The 24,770-nt window shown below is 35.7% G+C and overlaps 1 protein-coding gene and 1 non-coding gene across 3 annotated transcripts in view; one reads left to right on the top strand and one right to left on the bottom strand.

The window, feature by feature from the left end:
• The first annotated feature begins 16 nt into the window (after nt 1–16).
• The window catches only part of LOC145260384 (uncharacterized), a 62,696-nt gene continuing 37,942 nt past the window's right edge, over nt 17–24,770 (top strand). For both annotated transcript variants that reach the window (XM_080118337.1, XM_080118336.1), the window contains exons 1-4: nt 17–143; nt 16,371–17,015; nt 18,640–19,036; nt 24,288–24,353. In XM_080118337.1, the coding sequence (XP_079974463.1) occupies nt 16,422–17,015; nt 18,640–19,036; nt 24,288–24,353 (1,057 nt within the window). In that variant the 5' untranslated portion in view covers nt 17–143; nt 16,371–16,421. The remainder of the gene's footprint in view (nt 144–16,370; nt 17,016–18,639; nt 19,037–24,287; nt 24,354–24,770) is intronic.
• Trnar-acg (transfer RNA arginine (anticodon ACG)) lies at nt 21,750–21,822 on the bottom strand. The gene has a single exon. It is a non-coding gene; the product is annotated as a tRNA-Arg (tRNA).

The following is a 24,770-nucleotide window of genomic DNA, read 5'->3' as shown; positions in this document are numbered from 1 at the left end:
CTTTAAATTAAAATTACGCGATGTAAGCCTAATAAAAGTAAAAAATAAAAAAAGTAAATAGTTTATTACATTTGTGGCGTCAACAACCGAGATGATGTTTAGATGGATTCCAGCATGGCGGTATTTATAAGCGTATGATTCAGGTAGAGTGTTTTGAAAATATTATGACAGAAACGTATTTGCAATTTTTTTCTTTCATTTTTAAAATCGATTTGTTAAAGTTAACTGTTCATAATTAACACTGTAAAAAATGGACACCGCTATAAAAACTTTGAAGGCGATCGAAGTTTCATGTTTATGACTTGACCGATTTATGACACAAAGTTTATTAAATGAATGAATTTTTTAACAAACCTCCAATCCTGCAGAACCTGTTAGCTTTTAGTCTTTACCTCCTTTTTTATCTATGCAGTGTAAGTCATCAAACTTATTCAGTTAGGTAGAAGAGTAACTTATCTTGCCTTTGATAACATTTATTTGTTGAATATTTGTTTTTTAGTGCTTAGAGTCGACAGATCGATTTTTAAATATAGCTTTTAAAACAAAAACAATATTACGTACTTAATTGTCACGTCGAAAATAGTAATATATCCAAAAAAATTCATCAAAAATTGGGTAAAATTGTATTTTTTCTTAAAGTAGACTAAATTAAAAATAGAAGAATTCATTCATAGGGGAAATAACTCGGAACGCAAATTTTAGATTACATTTTAATGGCGACCAACATTTTGCCCTTATTTATTTTTTTATTTTTTACTAAAAACACAACAGCAGTTCCGAATTTTCGTAATTTTGGGATATATTACCCTTTTCGACATGACCATTAAGTACGTAATATTGTTTTTGCTTAAAATGACATGTTTAAAAAATCGATCTGTCGTCCATTTTGTTTTTACCATTTTTTCGTACGTTTGTCGAGTGAAAATAAAATAATTCCCACTATTTTATGGATAAATATTTTATTTATTTAGTAAATAAATAAAATATTTATCCAATATAATAATGATAATAACTGAATTCTAAATAATATTTAGAATTCAGTTTTTATTGTTAATCGAAACTTAAGTACTTTATTTGGTTAAATTGACACAGTGTCCATGACAAAATCGAACTACCGAAGTGTCACTTCGGCGAAGTGAATGAAACTGAAACGAAATAAATACATTTTTTTTTACAGCGTTAAAAATATTACGTGTGATAAGCTTTCTTTTAAGTAAAATAAAAGATCAAATAATTTAGTTATTTTAAAACATTTGAATCATCGAAAAATTGGTTAAATCACACATGTAAGTGATTTTTGTTTTTTTTTAGTTACGAATTTTTATGGTTTTTCATTAAAAAAAAAAAAAAAAAAAAAAAAGTTAGAACCGGTTAACAATATTTTAGTTTTTGCTTTCTGCAAATCAGAACCGTCACTTAATTATACCATTTAAAAAACGTCCCTTCATGATAAATATTCAAGCAACGGATGCTAGTTTTCTTATAACTGAAATTTTGGGCATGGTTTCTAACAGACAAAAAAAAAAAAAAAAAATTTAAAAAAAGTGGACCAAAAACAAATATATAACAAATGGTTGACATTAGACGGTCATCTGGGGAGCTTCGATTATCGCTCACAAAGCCGAATACTTGTAGAAACCCACTTATGTCACCGTGACATGTATTGGGTGAACGCTTAATTGAAATCGGGAATCGATAAAATTGGAACTTTTGGGGGTATCGGAATCGGAAAATTTTGTGCCTATTTTCCGATGCCAAAAACAATTTTTTAATTATCTTTTTTATTTGTTTTGTATTAAGAAAAATTTTGGGTTTGTTTTACTGTACACATAGGTTTGAAAAAGTTGTCCCAAAACAAATATATAACAAATGAATGTTATCAAAGGAAAAATAAGTTACTTTTCTACCCAACTGGATATGTTTTTAGTGTTTATATTTAATGTAACATGTTTATTCAGCTCGAAAAACATACAGCGTTTACCGATGTATGTAGATGTATTAGAAAATTCAAAATGGCGGCCGACTCTCTCTCGGAGACGGTAAGTTTGGGAAAAGGAGTTATAAATAAAAAAAAAACAGTCAAAATACTGTAAAAAAAAACCCGCCGAGCGAATATATGTCACGGTAACATATATTGAGCGAGTTTCTAACAGTATTCTGTTTTTTTTATTTATAACTCATTTTCCCAAACTTACCGCCTCAAAGAGAGAGTCGGCTGCCATTTTAAATTTTCCAATACATACATCGGTAAACACTGTATGTTTTTCGAGCTATCTATATAAAAGCCAAGTACATCCAAGGATGGAATACTGCTGCCATATCTGGGCAGGAGCTGCTAAAAACAGCCCACCCTGCCTTTACAGAGTACAAAATAGGCTTTGTGGCTTAGTGGTGGATGCTCTTTTCTCTCCCCTGCAACCTCTCTCCCACAGAAGAGACGTTGTTGTTGTTGTTGTATCTTTGTTTTATCGTTATTTCCATGGCAGGTAGCTCGTCTGAACTCTAATCTCTGGTCCCCCCCTCGCCAATCTTTTACGAAAAACACCCATCTAGCTGAATCCATTGTCAAAAACTTTCCCCACTCTTTATCTATGCCTAAATCAAAACGTAGATTCCATGAGCAAAGCTTCTTTCTTAGAACTGCACGCCTGTGGAACTCTGTTCCGTTTGCTTGCTTCCCTCCTGACTACAACTTGGATATCTTCAAGTCCAATGTAAACAAGTTCCTGACAAACCGCCCCCTTAAGTAGACACTTTAAATATCCACACTAACGTACTGTACTTACAATAACCCTTATCCCTGAGTGTCTTCCAGGCCTTGATAAGTGGTGACCACCTTGAAAAAAAAAAAAAAAAAAAAAAAAAAAACATGTTACATTAAGTATAAACACTAAAAAGATATTCAGTTGGGTAGAAAAGTAACTTATCTTGCCTTTTGACAAGATTTATTTGTTATAGATTTGTTTTTTTACAACTTTTTTGAATCTATGTGTACAGTAAAGCAACCCAAAATTTTCTACTGCTGGTCGTAATAATAATTTTTTTTTTTTTTTTTTTTTTTTTTACATGGGGGTCACCACTTATCAAGGCCCGAAGGCCACTCAGGGATAAGGGTTATTGTAAGTACAGTACGTTAGTGTGGATATTTAAAGTGTCTACTTAAGGGGGCGGTTTGTCAGGAATTTGTTTACATTGGACTTGAAGATATCCAAGTTGTAGTCAGGAGGGAAGCAAGCAGACGGAACAGGGCGTGCAGTTCTAAGAAAGAAGCTTTGCTCATGGAATCTACGTTTTGATTTAGGCATAGATAAAGAGTGGGGAAAGTTTTTGACAGTGGATTCAGCTAGACGGGTGTTTTTCGTAAAAGATTGGCGAGGGGGGACCAGAGATTGGAGTTCAGACGAGCTACCTGCCATGGAAATAACGATAAAACAAAGATAGGCTTGCAACGTCTCTTCTGTGGGAGAGAGGTTGCAGGGGAGAGAAAAGGGCATCCTCCACTAAGCCACGAAGTCTATTTTATACTCTGTCAAGGCAGGATGGGCTGATAACTCAGGGATAAGGGTTATTGCGTGTACAGTAATCAATGAGATAGTATTGTAGTAATCATTAGTATTGGGGATTTTGATAGAGTGTCTTACTTAAGGGGGCGGTTTGTCAGGAGTTTGTTTATGTTGGACTTGAAGACGTCCAAGTTGTAGTCAGGTGGGAAACAGGCAAGCGGCAGAGAGTTCCACTGGTGTGCAGTTCTAAGAAAAAAGCTTTGCTCATGGAATCTACGTTTGGATTTAAGCACAGATAAAGGGTGGGGAAAATTATTGACAGCAGTTTCAGCCAGACGGGTGTTTCTCGTGAAAGATTGGCAAGGGGGGACGAGGGATTGGAGCTCAGACGAGCACCGGCCATGGAAATAACGATAAAACAAAGACAGGCTTGCAACATCTCTTCTGTGGGAGAGAAGTTGCAGGGAAGAGAAAAGGGCATCCCCCCACTAATTCACAAAGTCTATTTTGTACTCTGTCAAGGCAGGATAGGCTGTTTTTAGCAGCTCCTGCCCAGATGTGGCAGCAGTACTCCATCCTTGGACGTACTTGGTTTTTATACAGATAGAGAATTCCATTAGTAGTGAGATATCTTCTGGAGAAGTAGAAGGATCCCACCATTTTCCCAGCGTCTCTGGCAGCAGATTTGATGTACGTGTTCCATTTAAGATCAGGAGTAAAGGTCAACCCCAGAAGCTTGTCAAAACATGGAGTCTCCCCAAGACGAGAGCCATCCATTTCAATTGATGCCAGATGGGGATCAGAGCGTTGATGATGTAAAGATAGAAGCTTGGTTTTGGATGCATTAAAAGTGACCAGCCACCTCTTCCCCCATTGTACCACGCGATCAAGATCAGAGGAGAGAGAATTAGAGAGAACTTTGTCATTTACGGCCTTTGATGCGTTGCCATAGATGGTCGTGTCATCAGCATAGATGTCAACGAATGATTTAAGTATGTGTTTTAGGAGATCATTGATATAGATCAGGAAGAGAGTTGGACCCAGGATGGACCCCTGGGGGACTCCAGCATTAATACTGTGGGCCTCTGATTTCTGCCCATCAACCACTACTCTTATAAACCTATCAGAGAGAAATGAATTGATGATTGAGAAAACATTTCCAGTAATACCATAGCTGGAAATCTTGTGAAGTAGGCCCTTATGCCATACCTTATCGAAGGCCTTAGATATGTCAAGAGCAATTGCCCTGGAAAGGAAACCTTTATCAAGAGATTCACTAATCCTATGTGATATAACCGTTAGCACATTTGCTGTAGATCTTGCAAAGCGGAAACCAGATTGTGTGTAACTAAGAAGGTTGTTTCTGTTGAGGTGGTTGACTACTTCTTTATTTAATATGGATTCCAACAACTTACTCATGACACACAGGAGACTTATTGGTTTGTACTGAGAGGGAGATGACTTTTCACCTGAATTCTTAAATACAGGGCATACTGATGAGGTTTTCCAGGATATTGGAAAGCACTTCTCCTTAAGGCAACGCTTAAACAGTTTTGTAAGTATGGGGGCAAGTTCGGGTTGGAGCTTTTTCAGCACTATAACTGGAATGCCATCAGGGCCATTTGCTTTACTGGAATCAAGGTTCTTGATTAGCTTGGCGACCTCATGCACAGATATTTGTATGTTGCATAGCGTGTTGTCTGTTATAAGAGGAAATACAAGGAGTTGATGGTCATTGTCGCATAGGGTAGAATTAGCTGCAAAGTTCTTGGCAAATAGTCTGGCCTTGTCTGATGCTGACGAGATGACCTCAGGTCCATTGATGATAGTTGGGATAGAATGCACGCTTCTGTTCAAGATCCTGTTTGCTATTTGCCAGAACTGGTGGGAACCAAGCCGCTGCTCAGCTACTTTGGATTTAACAGACTGAGCATATAGCTCTCTTGCATGTTTTATTACTCTTTTACAGTGGTTGCTGGCAGTCCTGAAAGCAGCTTTAGTCTCAGTACATCTATTACATTGGTAGCTATGGAAAAAGTGATTTCTGTGCGCGATGGCAGCAGCACATTCAGGGGAGAACCATGGCTGGCTGTTAGGTTTTTGCTGGAATTTTTTTGGTGGTATGAATTGGTCTATGCCTACAATTAACCATTCGGTCAGATCTGATACTATAGAGGACATACTTTTTAAACATGGAATGCAGAGGTAGGTCAGATATGAATGTATGAAAGCTATCCCAGTCAGCCATAGAGTATCGATATACAGTACAGTGGAGAGGTACGTCTGAAGACTTATTACATTTAATTTTTATCTTAATTGCTACAACAGAGTGGTCAGAGGATCCCAGAGGAGATAGAATGGAACATGAACACAGCTCAGGTGAAGTTGTGATGAAAAGGTCTAGAAGGCTTGCATATTGACCAGGTGTATCGGGCACACGGGTGGGTTCGTGAACAATCTGAGTGAGGTCATAGGCAATGGCAAAATCATGACAAAACCTCCCTTCGTCATCGGTTTTATTTGAGTGGGTCAGCCATTCCACATTATGGACATTGAAGTCACCGCAAATGTGAATGTTAGCCGAAGGATGAGCAGAGAGGATGTGGTCAATTTTCTCAGATATGCTCTTAAAGATAGTTAACCCCACTGTTGTGGGGGCCATAGAGGGCAAATATAAATGCAGTGGTATGAGCTAGTGCAACCCGGAAGCACATATAAGGTAAATTAGGGTCTTCTCTAGAGATATCCCTACCACATGGAAAGCCATCTTTGATGTAGGCACATATTCCATGCCCATGACGATCTTAGGGGGTCAGATTTAGATGTTAAGTGAGAGTATCCTTTAATTATGAATTTGTCTAGAGAAATTGTTGGCCCTATACCAGTTTCACTTTTCTTTTTTTTTTTTTTTTACATAGGCATCACCACATTATCAAGGCCAAGAGGCCACTCAAGGATAAGGGTTAAAGATTGTACATTAGAAATTGGACAATATAGTAATCATTAGTAATGAAAATTTGGAAAATTTGATAACTTATATGGAACGGATCATCAAGAACTTATTTACGTTAGACTTGAAGACAACCATATTGTAGTCAGCCGGAAAGCAGGAAAACGGAAGACAATTCCACAGGCGTGCAGTTCTAAGAAAGAAGCTTTGTTCATGGAATCTACGTTTAGGTTTAGGCACAGATAAAGAGTGAGGGGAATTATTGATAGTTTACAGCTAGACGAATCTTTCTTGTGAAAGTTTGGCGAGGGGGCACCATAGATTGAAGCTCAGTCGAACACTTTCCATGAAAATAACGATACATCAGAGACAAACTCGCAACATCTCTTCTGTGAGATAGAGGTTGCAAGGAAGAGAAAAGGACATCTACGAGGCTACGAAGTCTATTTTGAACTCTATCAAGGCAGGACAAGTCCTTTCTAGCAGCTCCTGCCCAGACGTGGCAACAGTATTCCATCCTTGGAAGTACCTGGCTCTTATATAGATAGAGAATAGCATCAGCAGTGAGATATCTACCGGATCGATAGAAAGATCCCACCATTTTTCCAGCGGCCTTGGCAACAGATTTGATGTACGTGTTCCATTTAAGATCAGGAGTAATGGTCAAGCCAAGAAGCTTGTCAAAACTTGAGGCCTCCTGAAGACGAGAGCCATTCATTTCAATTGATGCCAGATGTGGATCAAAATGTTGATGATGTAAAGAGAGAAGCTTGGTTTTAGATGCATTAAAAGTAACCAGCCACTCCTTACCCCATTGTACTACGTGCTCAAGATCAGAGGAGAGAGAATTGAAGAGAACTTGGTCGTTTACTGTCTTAGATGTGCTACCATAAATGTCTACAAATTATGTAAGGATGTGATTTGGAAGATCATTAATATAGATCAGGAAAAGAGTTGGGCCCAGGATGGATCCCTGAGGGACACCGGCATTAATACTGTGAGCTCCTGATTTTTGCCCCTCAACTACTACTCTTATGAACCTATCAGAAAGAAATGATTTAATAATTGAGAAGACATTTCCAGCAATACCATAGCTAGAGATCTTATGAAGTAAACCTTTATGCCATACCCTATCAAAAGCCTTAGATATGTCAAGAGCAATTGCCCTAGAAAGGTTGCCTCCGTCGAGATTTGTTAATCCTATGATATATAACTGTAAGCACATCTGCTGTAGATCTAGCAGAATGGAAACCATATTGAGTGTCACTAAGAAGGTTATTTTGTTGAGATGTTTGATTACTTGTGTATTTAACACAGATTCCAGCAACTTACTCATGATGCACAGGAGACTTATTGGTCTGTACTGAGAGGGGGATGAGCGATCACCTGAATTCTTAAATACAGGGCATACTGATGAAATTTTCCAGGGAGATGGGAAACTATTCTCCTTAAGACAACGTTTAAACAGTTTTGTAAGTATGGGCGCTAGTTCAGGTTGAAGTTTTTTGAGTACTATAATTGGAATACCGTCAGGGCCAGTTGTTTTACTGAAATCAAGGTTTTTGATTAGCTTGGCAACATCACGTACAGATATACGTATATCACATAGTGTGTTTTCTGATACAGGAGGAAATATTGGGGGTTGGCAGCCTTGATCGCAAAGGGTAGAATTAGCTGCAAAGTTCTTGACAAAGAGTTTGTCTTAGAAAGAATATGTCCGGTTTCGTCTCCTGTAATTGTGTTTCAACCTCTGGAAGGTTGGAACGTAGACCCCTGATGTTGGAGAAGGAGACCTGGTAGTAGGGGTCTATGTTGGTGGATGGGGTTCTAGGGTTATTCGTGTTTTGTTTTTGGAGATTTGTCATGATTGAAGTTTTGAGGTTGGTGGAGCAGGTCGGTAGACTTGGTTGGAGCAGGACAGAGAGGGAAAATAAGAGAAAAAGACAAGAATTTTTTTTTTTTTTTTTTTTTTTTTTTTTTTGTGGCACATGATAAGGTAAAGCCATAACAATTACCCACTAGTATGGCATTACTGTATGGTCCAGAATCCATTTACCAAATGGCAATACAGCAGCCCCGGTACTTTGCACCTGCTGATAGAACAGCCTCCTTAGTGGTTAATCCAAGGTTCAGGTCCCTGACTATCAGGCGGGTAACGTCAGCCCAGATGAAACGTTTACCTCCAGCACCCTTACTAGTGACATGACCACAAGGATAGACAAAGAAACAGAAATTTTCCGACATCTCAGGCTACTCTTTACAAGGTACTACCGAACTAAAAAGTAGCATTTTCTTCACCCTTTGTCAGAAAAATCACTCATTGGAAATGAGGACTGAAGGATAAAAAAGGAGAAGCGAGAGTTACTTGCCGATAACACATCCACATGCATTATCTACTCTCCATAGTCTGGACAAAGTAACCATTTTATTGTTAAATATTTAGAGATTTCGGTGCTAGTGCACTTACTGATCCGCGCTATTTTTTAAATTGTATTTCCAAGTTTAATAAAAGTTTTATGATATGTTTTTTTATTCAATTGTAAGGTTAAAGTATAGAATAGGTACAAAACACCTCCCCTCCCCATGTTAAGAATGGCTTTTTAAATAATAATATTATTATTTCAGCACGAATCAATAAGTGCACTAGTACGGAGACTTCTAAGGAATCGGAACTGGGAATTTAGTACGGAATCGGTAATTGTATTGGAATCGGGGAAAAAACATTGAAATAATCCCATCACTAGCTTCTACCAGTATTTTGTTTAATTTTCTATTTTTGAGAGATTATCAAGAGTAGCCATGATTATTTACGTTCTAACTGAACAGAGTGAATACACAAATTCTTTTGCATAGAAAAACGATTTAAAATAAGTTAAAACACAAAAAACTTATCCAGGTAGGTAAAAAAGTAACTTATCTTGCCTTTTGGTAACATTTATTTGATGTATATATATACATTAAATTAAAAAGATAAGGAATAAAAGTTACATAGAACTTAATCAAATCATCAGGTCAGTAAGGACGTAAATGAGAGGAAAATGGAAAATAACCTCTTTAGTCCATGGCATTTCAAAGCTAAATACTTCTCATCAGAAGAGGAGAAAAAGCGGCATTATAACATTGTATGGATGTACAACAATAAAACCGGCTTGGGTACCCAAATTTCTATTGAGGATTATCTTACCGAAAATTCATGGCATTAGGGTTTATTTTTGAACCAATCTATTTGTTACATGGAAAGGCTGTCCCCTTTCTATGTAAATAAGAAGAATATTAAATAAGTGAAAATGAGATTAGGATAAGCCGAAACTCGAACCTTGTAAGCAAAGTTAAGAATTGGAATGTTAGAAATTAGTCTATTCTTAAATTCTATTAGAAATAGTTCGATATTGTTTATATCGGAAAAAGAATTGAGTGTTCATTTTTTTATGAAAACTGAATATTAAAAATTTCAGCTAAAGAATGAACAATACAAATTAAAAATATATTCTTAAAAATAGGTTAGAATTATATGTTGAGAATTCTTTTGTTGTTAAAAGTGTGTTTGGAAGAACGTGTGTATAGCCACGTGAATTAGTCACATTCGGGAAACACACTTCTGATGTCATAGACGAAGGTGATTCTCAATATAGGAACTAGAGTTAGTCAGATCAGAAGAGTCAGCAGAAGAGTAGAGTCGAGAGCAGTTGAGTTGGGTTGAGTTGGAGTCAGTCCTTTGGAAGCGAAAGGAAGAACATTAAACTATGTAGATCCCAAATTTGAATTCCTGGCGTCATCATCGTTCGACCGGTCCAATGAATAAAGAATCATCATTGTGTTTTCGTAACTGTTGTCATGTGTCATCTTTCAAACACTCAAAAGGTAATGTGTTAAACATCTTGTAATAAACATTGTGTAACCCTTACAAGATTATGTATCTCCCCTCCTCTGTGTTAAGAACTTGTATACATCTCCAGTCAGTATCTATATGAAGTCCCAAGCATCCCAGAACTGTATAAATGTCTCTCCTTTATCATCACTATCATTATATCCGTGTTATATGTATTGTCCTAATATGAATCCCCTGTCATAGCTCTTTAATTATGAACCCTGTACTACACAACATATTGAACTACTGTCATCCCATGTGGATTACTTTTGTTGAATAGTGGAGTGTGTATATCGGGGACATATAATAGACGATTAGACATTTATATAACGGCATATACGGCGACGATGACAATTACTTGTTGAATTCATTATTTGTAGTAGAACAAATATAGATGTTAGGGAGATGTGAAATGGGCAATTCTTTTTACACACTCAAGGGAGATACATTATTTATGATGGGGAAACCATAAACACTTTTGAGGAGGGGGACAGACAGTTCACACTTTGGAAGGGTGTTACATATAAATGTTCTTTTACAAAGACGAATCACAAAAACACATTACCTTTCAGGTTGAATGATGACAAACAAAGACTTACAAAGAACATGATGATATTTATTCTTCCAGCTGCTTATAATGATGATTATCATTAAGTATTTGAATGCCTTGCGGAATTAGATGGTCTTACTTCCCTTTCTGGTTGCTTCCAAATGGGTTCGGCTAACTCAGCTTTCTTCGGATTTGTCTCTCTGACTACTCTGCTGACTGACTCGACAACTGAATATTTGTAATTTATCTTTCTTTGTGACGTCAAAACATGCTCAGACATGTGACTCTCCTCACTTGGATTTACATATTACATATGTCTCCACACGTTTTCGACAAAACAAAGACATTCCTTAATTTACATTATCCGACTCTACTTGCTCTGACCTAGCTAATTGTATAGTTATTTCTCACATAATGGACAATGCTCCACGTTCCTAGGGATTGCATCTAAATTGCGACATGTATTCTTTTCAACTCTTGAATACTGGGTTCGATTCCATCCTTTTTCTTATAATAAATATTATTTTCAATTCTATTTACATCGTTTCTCTAATTGCCTTCTATATACAACACTTTCCCAAAAACTTTGGTTGAATTATTTTGTTTAAAATTTTTCTTTTTCTCCTTTTTTTCTTCACCCATTTTATTATATGTTTCTCTATTTTACTTCCTCTTGCATATTTTCTTTTTTTCTGTTGTTGACTCCTTCCCCTATCAACACTCCTTGTTCTCCATCCCCATCAGTTCATCCTATATTTTTTGTTCATTTTTTTTTTTTTTTTTTTCATTTCTAATCTAAATGTTCTCAAGCCTGTTTTATCTTTGTATACCTTTATAGTGTTATAATGCCGGTTTTTATAGATTGCCCCTTGTTGGGTATTATTTTTAGTCAAATATGTAGAAAAGTTTGATCCAAGTTTGAGTCCGATGACATGCTGAGGATAAAGAGAAAAACAACATAAACAGCCTTACCTCTCCCCCCCACCCCCACCCCGTATTGGGATCATCCTAGGTTTCAAGGAGTGAGCATGAATCTCTTTTTGATGCAGTAGGGTGATCCAGCATGTTTTCTCTCATTCCAGAAAATCAGCTGTTTGTTGCTAGACTCACAGAGGTAAAGTTGTTTTTGGTTTTGCTTACCCTAAAACAAGGGTTCTCAACCTTTTGGCATACACGGCCCCTTACCTAAACGGTTGAAACCCATGCGACCCCTTACTTGGGGCTTACTATTAACAGCTTAATTTTCTGTGAAGGACAGCAATGGACGTGTGATTGACGTGTGCACAGCAAGTATACACATACTCACTAATCACTAGTAAACGCACACATACAGTTTCAGACATGCATACATATTCACACTGGCACATTCGCTCACAGGCAAGCATACATACATCAATAATATTACCTAATAATATGTAACTAATGATATAATTAATGTTATTCCAAGCTATTTCTAACAGAGCTACATGCTCCCTTGCTAAGGCGTAGCAACCCTGACTGGTTGGAAATCACTCAAACCCGTCTAGTGTGATACTATTCAATATTTTAGTCGCATTCATCTTATAGTCATAGGAATCCCAAACCAAAATTTTATTTTAATATTTCAAATCTGTTAACATTCACATACTGACGTTACTAAACTTTCATAACTTCTCTTTTCTTTTTTTTTTTTTTTTCAATTTTCTTATTAGTTTGTTCAAGCTACCAGATATTTAGCTGTTATTTCAGATATTTCAACCGAGAGATCTTTTTATGATTCTAATTGTCCTTTTAAGTGAAATTGTTTGAATTTTACACTTAGTTGACTGGGTATATTTGCCAGGTAGCTTTTGAAATTCTTTTTCATGAGTCCAGTTGCTCCTATAATTACTGGAATGATAAAGATCTTCCTAAGATTCCAATTTCTTTTCATGTCATACATAAAACCGTAGTATTTCGTTATCTTTTCTCTCTTAACTCTGCTTAATCCAGTATGATTGTGACACTGACTTCTACTAAGGTTGCTTCTTTCTTCTTGTCTCATATCACTATGTCAGGTTTAATGGCTCCGTTTTGTAGATGCATAGGTGTAGGAATTGCATAGTCATAGTGGATGGTGTATGACTTATTTCCAACTGTTCTTTCTGGTAAACATGTTCTCAGAATTTCCTACTGCATTCGGTATTCAACATTTTACAGATCGTCCAGTGAAAATATTTAAACACTCTATTGTGTCACATTATATAGTAGCCGTCTCCCAGCAGAACCTTATAGCTGAATGTGAGGTGACTCACTCTTTCTACTTCTGTGTGGCAGAACCTGCACTTGTTGTCATTGCTGAGACCACTCATCTTTTTAAAAGCATTGGCCATGAAGCCTTGATCTTGGCCAGCCATTATAATCCTTTCCTTATCATAGTGGAGCGATTCTCTTTTTAACCAGTCTATAGAGCCTTCCTTATCTATATAGTCCTAAGTTAATTCACCCAGAAAACATTTGGCACACTATTGGTTGGCCCATTCTCTCAGTTTTTTTGCAATGGAAGTTCTTGATATATTTTTGACGACTCTTTTGGGCTATTTTTGTAGCTCAAATGTGTTATGACCATTCAAAGTTTGTTAAAAAAACATAGCAGCAGCCTTGTAACTCTTGCTTTCTTTATTTTGTCCGTTAATCCTCACATTCTATGAAAGGGAAAGAATTTCTGTTTTTTGTGGTTGGAATCTCTGCATATGACATTCATCGTTGGCTAGTTTCTGACTTTGAAATAGTTTTTTTTTTTTTTTTTTTTTAATTCCTTACATCAAGTGGCTTCATGCCTGCCTTCTCTGGAGTAATCGCTAAATGAAACTAACATAAACATTGAAAAAATCTCATTATCCTCGCCCCTAGACCCCCAATGAAAATACATGGGGATTGAAATTTTTTTTTTTTATTAATGATTTATGAAGTTATCGTGTTATAATTTCGTTGAGATTTATAAAATCACAATAATAAAGCTCCATTGACGTTGAACAACAGGAGTACCATACATACTTGTGTATAAATCGAATTTCTGGGAGACGATTTATGTTTTTTTGGGGAGGGATGGTCGACTTGTTTGAAAATATTGTTAAAGAGTGACTCGGTGCTCGATCATAACATAGAAAATGCCTTTTTGTTTGTGCACTCGGTATATTTCGGTAATCCTAGTAATTAATCACATTCCTTTCAAACCCCACTGCAGTATGTTTGCCAGTATGTAAGCACATGCATGGTTTTTCAGTGGGAGGTTTATTAATAATAGGAATAGCTCTCGCAATGTTCACTCTCTAGATGTGACTATAGGTCTAACTAATTTTGATATGACGTATTCAGTGATGATATGACATTTTTTTAGTAGGTTAGGAAATATAGTATTTACGATGTGTCGTTCTCCCCTAAGTTTAACAATTTTAATAATTTAATGACAACTATTAAATGAAACCATGTAATAACACTTAACGAATGCATTCACATTATTACAGTATATTACGGCTCATGCAATGTATGTGTTTATGTTATTATGGTACATGAGATAAATTATGTCTAAAAACAGTGACTGTGTCTGGAATCTATAGCATATCATTGATCAGAATGTCTGATTAGCCACATTCATTGCATGTAAGTATGCAGTGGGTTGGTTCTATATATGAAAATCGAATAGACCACATTTGTGTAAATGCACATATTATTGCTCGCGGATACCAGGAAACAATTTGTAATATGTCTTACAAAAATAATACCAAAAAGAAAATTATCTTTGCAAGAAAGAGCCATGAGACGGACCATTTAACTTGTCTAGAATCTGCAGTCGACTTATACGCAGGTAATACCTAAAATGACACAATTTTGGTTTTAAAACGCACATCGACTTATACACAAGAATATACAGTAGTTTAGTAATTGAAATTTTTTGCAACATTTTTTTATGTTAATAAAAAACGTTTCCATGTTACTCACAATTTTCGTTAAAAGTTATGTGAGCCTGAGATTTCTTTTGATGCTGAAAATTGTCCGCTATGGAAAAAAATTGAGAAGCACTTGTTTAAATCGCATTATTAAAGCAAGCTAAATTTTTTTTAATAATCGATACAGAAACTCTGATTCTAGACCATGTAAAGTGAACAGAAACACAATTTGTTGGTCATTTTGCAGTATAGACAACGAAACAAAAAAAATGGTTAAAAAAAAAAACAAAAACAAATATATAACAAATAAATGTTACCAACAGCAAAATAAGTTATTTTGTACCTAGTTTTTTTTTTTTTTGCTTTTTAGCTTATTTTAAAGTGTTTATTTATTTTGAAAACACAAGTAGCGCCGAATAAGACAATAAAACAATGCCAGACATCAGACAGTCATTTTGGAAATTTCAATAATCACTGAAAAATTAAAAATTAAACAAAATAAGTTTTAGAAACCCACCTAATAAATGTCAAAAAGGAATTTTTTAGAAATTTTCAGTCCAAAATAAATGTTACTAAAATTGTTGAAAAAAAAATGGAGGTACAAATTTGAAACTTTGCAATTTTGGGGATAAAATAAAGTTCAAACTGTGTAGAACACACAGAAAAAGAAATTTTTCATTTTCCACATACGTTTTGAATGTTTGGTCGGCGCACGTCCAAATTTAAGCAAACGTGTATAACTCCAAAATCTAACCCCTCCAATAATTTCTCTATACCAGATACCTTTGTTGGTTTGACAACACCCAGGTAACTACTTCATTCATCATCAATCCAAAACTCCATTACAAGGTTGGAAGAAACATCTCGGTGGTCAACTTAAAAACCTGGCTCAGGAAAGAGAAGCAGGATGTTGAACTGATTCTTGGCCCTCATCATTACGGGATTTGTTGCTGGAACTGCGAATGGCTTGTATTCATAACAGAAGCAACCTTGAATCACTGTGCATGGTTAACGACTAAATCCTCTTCCTGATCTTCATTCGCTGAGTCATTGACTCAACACCATTTCAAGGTTGGAAGAAACGTTGCAGTGGCCAACTCAAAATCTGGCTCAGGACAGTGAAGCAGGATGTTGAACTGATTCTCGGCCCTTACTGCAAATGGTTTGCACTCATAACGAAAGCAATCTTAAGTGCTCGAGACGTGGTGAATTTGTTGGAAAGAGCCAGCTCAATCAAACCAGAGTGAATGCCACAATCATGACCTTGACCTTTTCAAAACCAGAAGATGTATTTAATTATCACTCATAATATTTTATTCATATTTTTTATGAAGTATGTCTTACACGTGTTTTGTTGAATAGTGGAAGCCCACTAAACAACTCATCAGAGACAAAAATAGATTCCTCAGAAAATAGTTGGAATGATCTGTGATTCAAAAACATTTGATTTTTAAAGGATTTAAGTGTGATCTTTTTATTTCTCATGCAAAAAAGAAAAGGAGATGCCTTTTATCAGTTTAAAATGAATTCTTGATAATCAAGAATTCATTTTATGTCCATTCATTTGACTTTTTTTGCTTTATTTGCACAGGTTGTTACCCTGCCGGATCCTATCGTGGATATTAAAACCGAATGAAACCCGATGGCTGGAAATCCTGTCTTCACAAGCCACAAGCGTAAATTCTCTTACAGCACCACGGCCAGTGAAAACAGCACGGGCATCAAACAACCTTTTAAACGGAAGAAGAGCAAAGAAAACATTGCAGAAGGCGATGACTTTGATGAATGGGATGATGATTTGCTGCTCACCCAACAAGAACTGACAGATCTCGATGTTGCTGCTTCACAGGCTTATATCCAGAAGTCTAAGGCTTCCACTTCCCACCCTGGAAATATCCAGGCCCCTACAGATCTACAACCACCGTCCAGACCTGCCCCGCATCCGAGTAGAGGTCCACTGCAAAATGAACCAAATGTTTTTATCCCAAAGTTGGGGCGCCATGCATCATCTTCCACATCTTCATCCAGTACCTATCCTCTCTCGTCTTCGACATCATTTGAATCTTTTTCTTCTAGTCACAGCACAAGCAGCAATTGTCCAAAGACAACCGCACGGGATGCGAAATCAGGCAGTGCAATTGCAGTTTCTGGTGCTCCTGGGATTTCGAGCACTACTGCGAGTATCTCGGGTAACTTGATGGGAGAACTGCAACACTTGAGAGAAGAAATGAAAAAGGTAAATCAACATCCAACTTATTTTGTTTTATATTTTGATTTTATACTAGACTAGTGGGGGTGCCCGGCATTGCCCAGGTGTTTGTAGGTGTGTGTGTGTGTTGGAGGTAGGATTGAACCCCGGAGCCTTGACGCGAAGGTGGAAACGAAAGGGAAAAAAAGCCAGACACCTAACCATCTCAGCCACGAGGGGAGAGGAATTGATCAGGGTGTTATGTGAAGGATTTATAAAACGAAATAAACAGGTGTGAGGAAGTGGCGTGATGTCTGACTTAGTTTTGTGCTGCAAGCCAGATCATTCGCTTTTCGAAGATGCGGCAAGTTGGTAAAAGTCGGGCAAATTAAATACATATGCGACCCCCGCTGTTAAGTCGTAGATATTATCATTTAGACATGATATAAAAAGTTTTAAGAAGGAGCGACCCCCCCCCCCCGAGAAGGCTTTGGAAAAAAGCCTTTTGTAGCCATACACAAACAGCGAGCATACATACATACATACACGCACACATTTTCGCTTTTATATATATAGATTAGCCTGAGTGTGTCGAGGTGTGTGTAAGGGGTTGGTTGAGCAACCAAAGCCCTAAAAAGAAATGAATTAAAACAACTGAAAATAGCAGCGAGTACCCATGCAACCGCAGAAAATAGGAGTAGTAGGTAGGCTCAAACCTGTAACACGCAAGAGGAAAAGGAGGTGAAAAAGAAGAGTCTTATCGATGCACCCACCGTGGTTGCGACATCATGCGCGTTCGAAATAACCTGTTTTATGCGACGTCGTTCACTTGTTGAGGGGATAGAATGGTCTGCTTGTGTGATAGATAATCCCGTCCCCATGTAATGAATGGTAGAAGGATTGAAAAACAAAAAGTCGCATAATGGTAACGAAAACATATATATCAGCGAAAGAATGCAGATTTATTTACATGAGAAATATTAAGAATATAGATAGAGAGAATAAAAGTTTGTTACTTGTGATGATAACTGCGAAAGGCTGACTGATAGTCAGGAGCACTGTTGGGTGGCCGATGCCCCCATCAGGAGCGACTCTTCATTACATGTTGACTGCTTGAGAGTTCAGTGGAAAAGAGAGAGAAATATGAGAGACAGGAAGTCAAGCGGCTGTGTCACTCTTCAGCTATCAGAGTTAAAGGACAACAATCGAGTTAGCCTGGGAATTTCCATTCCCACAGGGATATGCCATTTAAACAAAAAAAGAAACACAACTTTGTGGGTGTTTGTTGTGTATCTTTCAAGTTTAGTGACACACACACACACATGCACACAATTCAAGTCGGCTTAAGTGAAATAACTCTAAAAAAAAAAATGTTACTTCCTTTTACATGATAACATTAAAAGGTGTGCGTATGTCTTGATAATATTAAATGATATAAATGGCCTTTTCATACCCTCTCCCTCCCCTCAAAAATTAATTTTTTTTTTTTTTAATTCTACATATTATACACCTAAGGTTATGTTGTAAAAAAAAAATAGAAAATAAATTTTTAAAAAAAACATGTTTGTGGGTATTTCTTGTGTATTTTTCAAGTTTTAGTTGAATATACAATTCCTGTTACGCCTTTTGATATTTCCACTTTTCTGTTCACACATGTTCTTGTTGTTTACAGTATGAAACGTTGAAGGAGGAAATGTATATGAAAGAAGGCCAGATAAAGTTTCTTCGGGACGAATTACAACGTCGCGAGCTGGAAGTCTCACGACTGCATCAGGAAAAGATGAATGAGGACACGCGAGAACGCAGCGAGAAAGAAAATCATTTGAAGGCTGAGGTGGAACGTCTGTCAGTTGAACTCCAATTCAAAAACCAGGAAATGTATCGATTGAAAGAAAAATGTATTGAGCAAAGACCCAACACCAGTTCTTCCGACACATCTACGTTAATGGCTGGATCTAGTAGCCCTAAAGTGCGTCGGATATTGGTGGAGCGGCCTTCCCCACATTCCAATATATCACAGAAAATTATCGATGATAAAAATGGATCTTCTGCTAGTCCAGTAAAAACAAGTAAGTTGTTATTTGTTTGATAAGAAGTTCACAATGATATCTAGCATGGTCATATCTAGTACAGGGGCATATCTAGTACAGGTTCATATCTAGTAATAGTATGGTCATATCTTGTACAGAGTCATATCTAGTATGGTTATATCTTGTACAGGATCATATCTAGTATGGTCATATCTTGTACAGGTTCATATCTAGTATAGTCATATCTTGTACAAGGTCATATCTAGTATGGTCATATCTTGTACAAGGTCATATCTAGTATGGTCATATCTTGTACGATGAATTATAATCTGCTTCAGGTCAGTGCAAATGTTTTTGCCAAAATCTTGAAAATGAAAAACTGTATTTTGAAAATCATTATTCATAACAATAACGGTCTTTGCCCTCTATAACTCGATTCCATCTGTTAACGAGCTTATAAATGCATCGCTTGTAAAATTTTTAGGTTGTGATATGAAATGTGAATTTAACTCCTGTTCAATCTCCTCTCGTGATGTTAACATAAGGCCATGTAAATGGTTTTGTAATCCTCAGAATAAGTGATAATCCGGGGGAGCTAGGTCAGGAGAATATGGAGGATGGGGCAAGATTTCTCACGCATATTGTTTTAGATCTTTCGTAAGTAATGCTGTGTGAGGATGAACGTTATCATGATGGAAGATGACTCCATTTCTGTTGACAAAATAAAGTTGTTTTCGGGTCAACGGATAAAATTGATACTTTAATAATTTGAAAGAAAAAATTATAAATTCATCATGGTGATATGTTTAATTAATAACAATATGCACAAAATATATTTTTTCTAATTAAGTGTTTCTTCGTTAGATCCATTACTCTTTCTGCATCTTCTGAAGTCAGTTTTCTCTATTGCTCTAAACACTTTTTTACACGTGAGGTTATTCAGATCTACTATCAGACCATATATAGAGTACTGTTGTCATATTTTCGCTGGTGAAACATTAAATATTGTTTTAATACTTCTAGAGCACACGAGTAGATCATAATAAAAAATTTTAAAAAAAGTGAATACTTCATTGTTGTAAATCAGTTTGAACATACACAAACTTTTTGTTATGAATTTTCTACAGGAGATATTTTTGTGTGCATCATGGCACACAAAAAATTTTATGTTATCAACTCTCATCACCATATGTGTACATAAAAAGTGTTCAACCAATTCTCTTCAAATTTTAGGACAAAAGAAATATATTGACTATTAAATACTGTTTGAATGAAGTTTCTATCTTGACTTAGCCTTGTATTACAAGTATTTTTGAGATGTTCTAACCTTTGACTGGAAAGACGCACACGTTTTGTTCAAATTCTGTGGCAAAGATAATTCTTTTCCATAATTGGCTAAAAATATATGAAACGTCATCAACTGATAGAAGTCCAGTATCAAGTGTTCATGTTAACATACCCCAATCGCATAGTTGCGAAAAGTCATCTACTGCTAGCAGACATGCTATGCCAGCATGTTTTGTTGCAATAGTCGGATTTAAATAGCAATTTCTTGGATTATATAAATCATAACAAAAATATTAAAATACTATTTTTAAAAAAAATTTATTTGTGAATCCAGTCATATATGTTTTATGTTTTATTCTGATGGGCATAGGAGAAATCTACTAATTAATGATTTAAGGATTATAACAGTTAAGTAGCAGTGTGTGCCTTATCCAGCGCTAAGCGGTATGTTTTCTGGTACTGCTACTAAAATAGCCTTAATTGTAGATACACTGTTGAATCCTTGTGTGGTTAAAAGTAAAGAACCTTACCTCATGCATCGTGCAGCTTGTGTTAGGAAAGAAAAAAAAAGAGAAAATAAAAATGGCCGCCCCCTGGTATTTATGGACTGATGATCATGTGATGTGAGGAGAGAGGGGAGGGATATGCAAATGAGATGTGGTTGGGTCTCTCTATAAAAGAGCCGTCTTCTTTCCTTTGGGCGTCAGTGTGGAAAGTGCAGAGAGAAGAGAACAGTTGGATTTGGAGTTGGAGTTGAGTTCAAATTTAACGTCAAAACACCAGGGTAATGTAACTAAATAGGGTTTGTGGGCGATATGAGAAAATATCTCTGTGTAAGCATTAAAAATGTTTCATATATTAAACATTATGCAATGAGGAGTCACTTTGAGTAAAAAGTTAATTCACTTTCATCCATCTAAACTAGAGAAATGCACAAATAAAATGTGTAAACATTGAATGAATAAAATTCAAGTTGGCTGTCACCTGGAATTTTGTAGCGCAAGTAGCAACCTTGATCTTGCAAGCAAAAATCAAGATCGAATGAAATGGAACAAACTGAGGCAAAATTGACAAGTCAGAAAATGATAATAAAACAACTGTTATTAATGTTTCTGTAGGTAAAAAGAAATTGAAACGAAAGTAATTTAGATAACTTTATTTTTACTCATGTAGAATAACTGCAAAAAAAAAGAGAAATAATTTAAACAATTTTGAAACAACTTTTATTTTAAACTAGCGGCTGCGCAGTATCGGCACACACAGCGCCGACTCAAATACAAAATCCAGTACACTCAATATCAAATACACTCAACATCATTTTACCATCAATGCTTACCTTGTGAACTCGGAGTATGGGAAATTCTCATTTGCACAAAACAAAATCACTGAAAAAAAAAAAAAAATACCATAACTAAGGGTAAGGATAATGGGTAAACATTGGATAAAATGATGGTTAAAATTATTACGAACTTGCCAGGATTCGAACCTGGAATCTTCTGATCCGTAGTCAGACACGTTATCCATTGCATTACAAGTCCTGTCCGTATGCCGAAAGATGTTACCGCGACTGTATACAGACAGTGCTAAATTCCATTGACATGGGCAGGTAACTTTTGCGACAATTGCACAAAACGGCCCAAAAACCCTTATTTTGGGCTTTTGTGTGACTCAGTGTTGTTCGTTATGAACCATATATGGATAGGGACAATCTAGGGGCTCACACCTTTCAGGGGAAAAAATAATTTTTAAATTCTGTGCATCTATTCAAAAATTTTATTGGTATATATATATACACACACATAAATAAATAAACATTTAGAATTTTATTAATAGCTTTAAATTAAAATTTTTTTTATAATTTAAAATGACAAATAATTTAAACACCTGTGCTTATGCACTTATGTTATCCTGCTATTTTTTAAAATCATATAAAGTTTTACGATATCTTTTTTTAGGTGTAAGTACAGATTAGTTACAAAACTCCCTCCCCATGTTAAGAATGGCTTTCTAAATAATTATCACGGTAATATCGGTGCATAAGTACCGAAACAATTTTTAAACAGCTTTTAAGTCAAAAAATATTTTATGTTAAAAATAAATGAATTAAAGTAAAAGTTATTTAAGTTATTTTTCATGTTTTTTTTTTCCTTGCATTTATTCTTGCAACCATGGATAAATGAATAATCGATTGAAACTTTTAAAAATAGAGATACGAAAATAGGTAGATATAAAAAATCCACAACAAACAGAAAACGGAAAAAACCTCTGTAGGAAAAAATGTAGGTAAATTTTTTATCACATAATTTTCATTAAAAGGAAAATGGATTCCATATTGTTCATTAAAAAAGTGGTTTTCTCAATGTCTGAAGACAGGCCATTCTTGTGAATATTTTCAAATGATATAAGATTTGAAATTGTCCGAATGGTCGTGAAACAATTGTAACGAACAATGAAAATACACTATTTGTTGCTATCAATCCAATCTTTGTTGTCTTGGTTTTGTAAAAACAATATATGAATGCTCGATTACAAAAACTTGTAATTTTTAAGTTTAAAAATTAAATCACCTTATACTGACTTAAAATTTATTGGTATATGAACAATTACCGAATTCTCAATTACATAAACATTGCAATCTGACAAGGATAGAGTTAGATGCAAAGTCTTTTTGTAATACAGCTTTCCCAAAAAGGAAACTCTGAACTGAAACAAAAAATAAAAATTGCCCCAGTCTAGCAAGATAAAACTGACTGAGAATAGAACACCACACACTTTGAATATTAAGAATGAAAAAACTAACTTCAAAAACTTAAACAAATTAAAAACGGTGATTATTAAACTTTATGTATATGATGGACCCTCCCGTCGATTTTGACGTATGAGCTCCACCACAACTAAGTTGCTCAGAGATCCACACAATGATTTATTTATAGTGGTGAAAGTTTGGCGCAGAACAAACCACACTTTTTGGTACAACTGCTAATCTCTGTCAGTGCAATGGCTGCCACAAGACAGAGCAAACAGTGTACCTCAGGTTTTACATCAGGGTTTTTCCTTTTCGATACATGTCTTAATGAAAACTGGGGGTGCATCTCTCTTAGTGGATTAAACACGCTTCCAAGATACCAACCTGGAAATTTCTATATTACCGGCATGGTACATACGGTGCCTAACCTTTCCAAATATATGGCATAATCACGTTGATACACTGGTTCTTGCCAGATCGTCAAAGTTAAGCAACAATGAGCCTGGCCAGTACCAGATAGGTAACCATATTTATATACATATTTGATAATTAAGTTTTTTTTAATTTGAAAACAAATACTTGTGCTTGTCTGTATAATTTAAGTACTGGTGATGGAAAGAAAAATATCGCACACCAAAAATCATGTAAATTGATAAAGTAGTTTTATTTTTAAATAAGAAAATCGAATTCTATGCTTGAATTGCAAGCGAGTATCTCACAACACCATCTTGAATACAGTTTGAAGGAACAAGGGAGTTAACTCCAAATAATTCAAACTTCAAAAGATTTTTTTTTTAAATTCAGAAGATTTTAAAAAGCTATTTTTAGCATGGGGAGCTTTTGAAAAACTCAGCTTCGCTTAAAAATGAAATTATTTATAAAAATAAAACTACTTGATTAATTTACATGATTTTTGGTGTATGCTATTGACTTTTTTGTCATTGATATGGACCCGATACCAAATTTTCTTTATTTTTATTTTTTCATATATGGGTGAATTCTGGACAAGCACCATAGTTTCTTTCAAAGTGTGACTGATGGCGATGACTAGTTCTAGAGATTTGATATTCGTACAGGAAATGGGTGTGTGTGAAGGCACCAGTGTGGGTCTCTCTAATATGCTACTGAATATATACTCCCACACACCTGTGTACCTACCCCCATTAGAAGTGCAGATGCAGCCTTGGGTTGAGATGCTCTCTATTATTAGACTATAATTTCTGCATCATCGAAACATTTTATCTTTTTCTTTTACAGCAACAGAAAGCCTTGTAAGCCAAAAATCAAAGAGAAATTGTTCAATACATGTTCATATGCCGAATGGTAAGTGATTATTTTTGTTTGTTCATTTGTTTTTTTAAAAAAAAAACAAAAACATTAACGTCGTAATAAAAGGTGTTTTCTCTCAGTTTATAGCCTAATCACGTCAATACACTATTTCATTCAATCACCAAAATTAAATGTTGAATCTGGTCTTTGCCAGATGGATGACCATTTGGGAATACCAGGTGCTGTATGTGGAAGGACTGAGTTCTCACTGGAAAAAACAAACATTGTTACCCTCCTTGACTAAGATTATATATATATATATATATATATATATATATATATATACGAGAGAGAGACTTTTTAGCCCATTAAAACCAGGCTAAAAAAATGTCTCACAAAAAAAAAAAATTTTGCATTAAATACTAAGCCTTCTTAATTCCTAACTGTGTATGGAACAGATACCATAATACT

The sequence above is a fragment of the Euprymna scolopes genome, chromosome 36 (assembly GCF_053919585.1).
Source record: "Euprymna scolopes isolate OS-2025 chromosome 36, ASM5391958v1, whole genome shotgun sequence".
Lineage (NCBI taxonomy): Eukaryota > Metazoa > Mollusca > Cephalopoda > Sepiida > Sepiolidae > Euprymna > Euprymna scolopes.
Note: the sequence above shows the minus strand (reverse complement) of the source record. Positions and strands in the feature narration are given on the sequence as shown.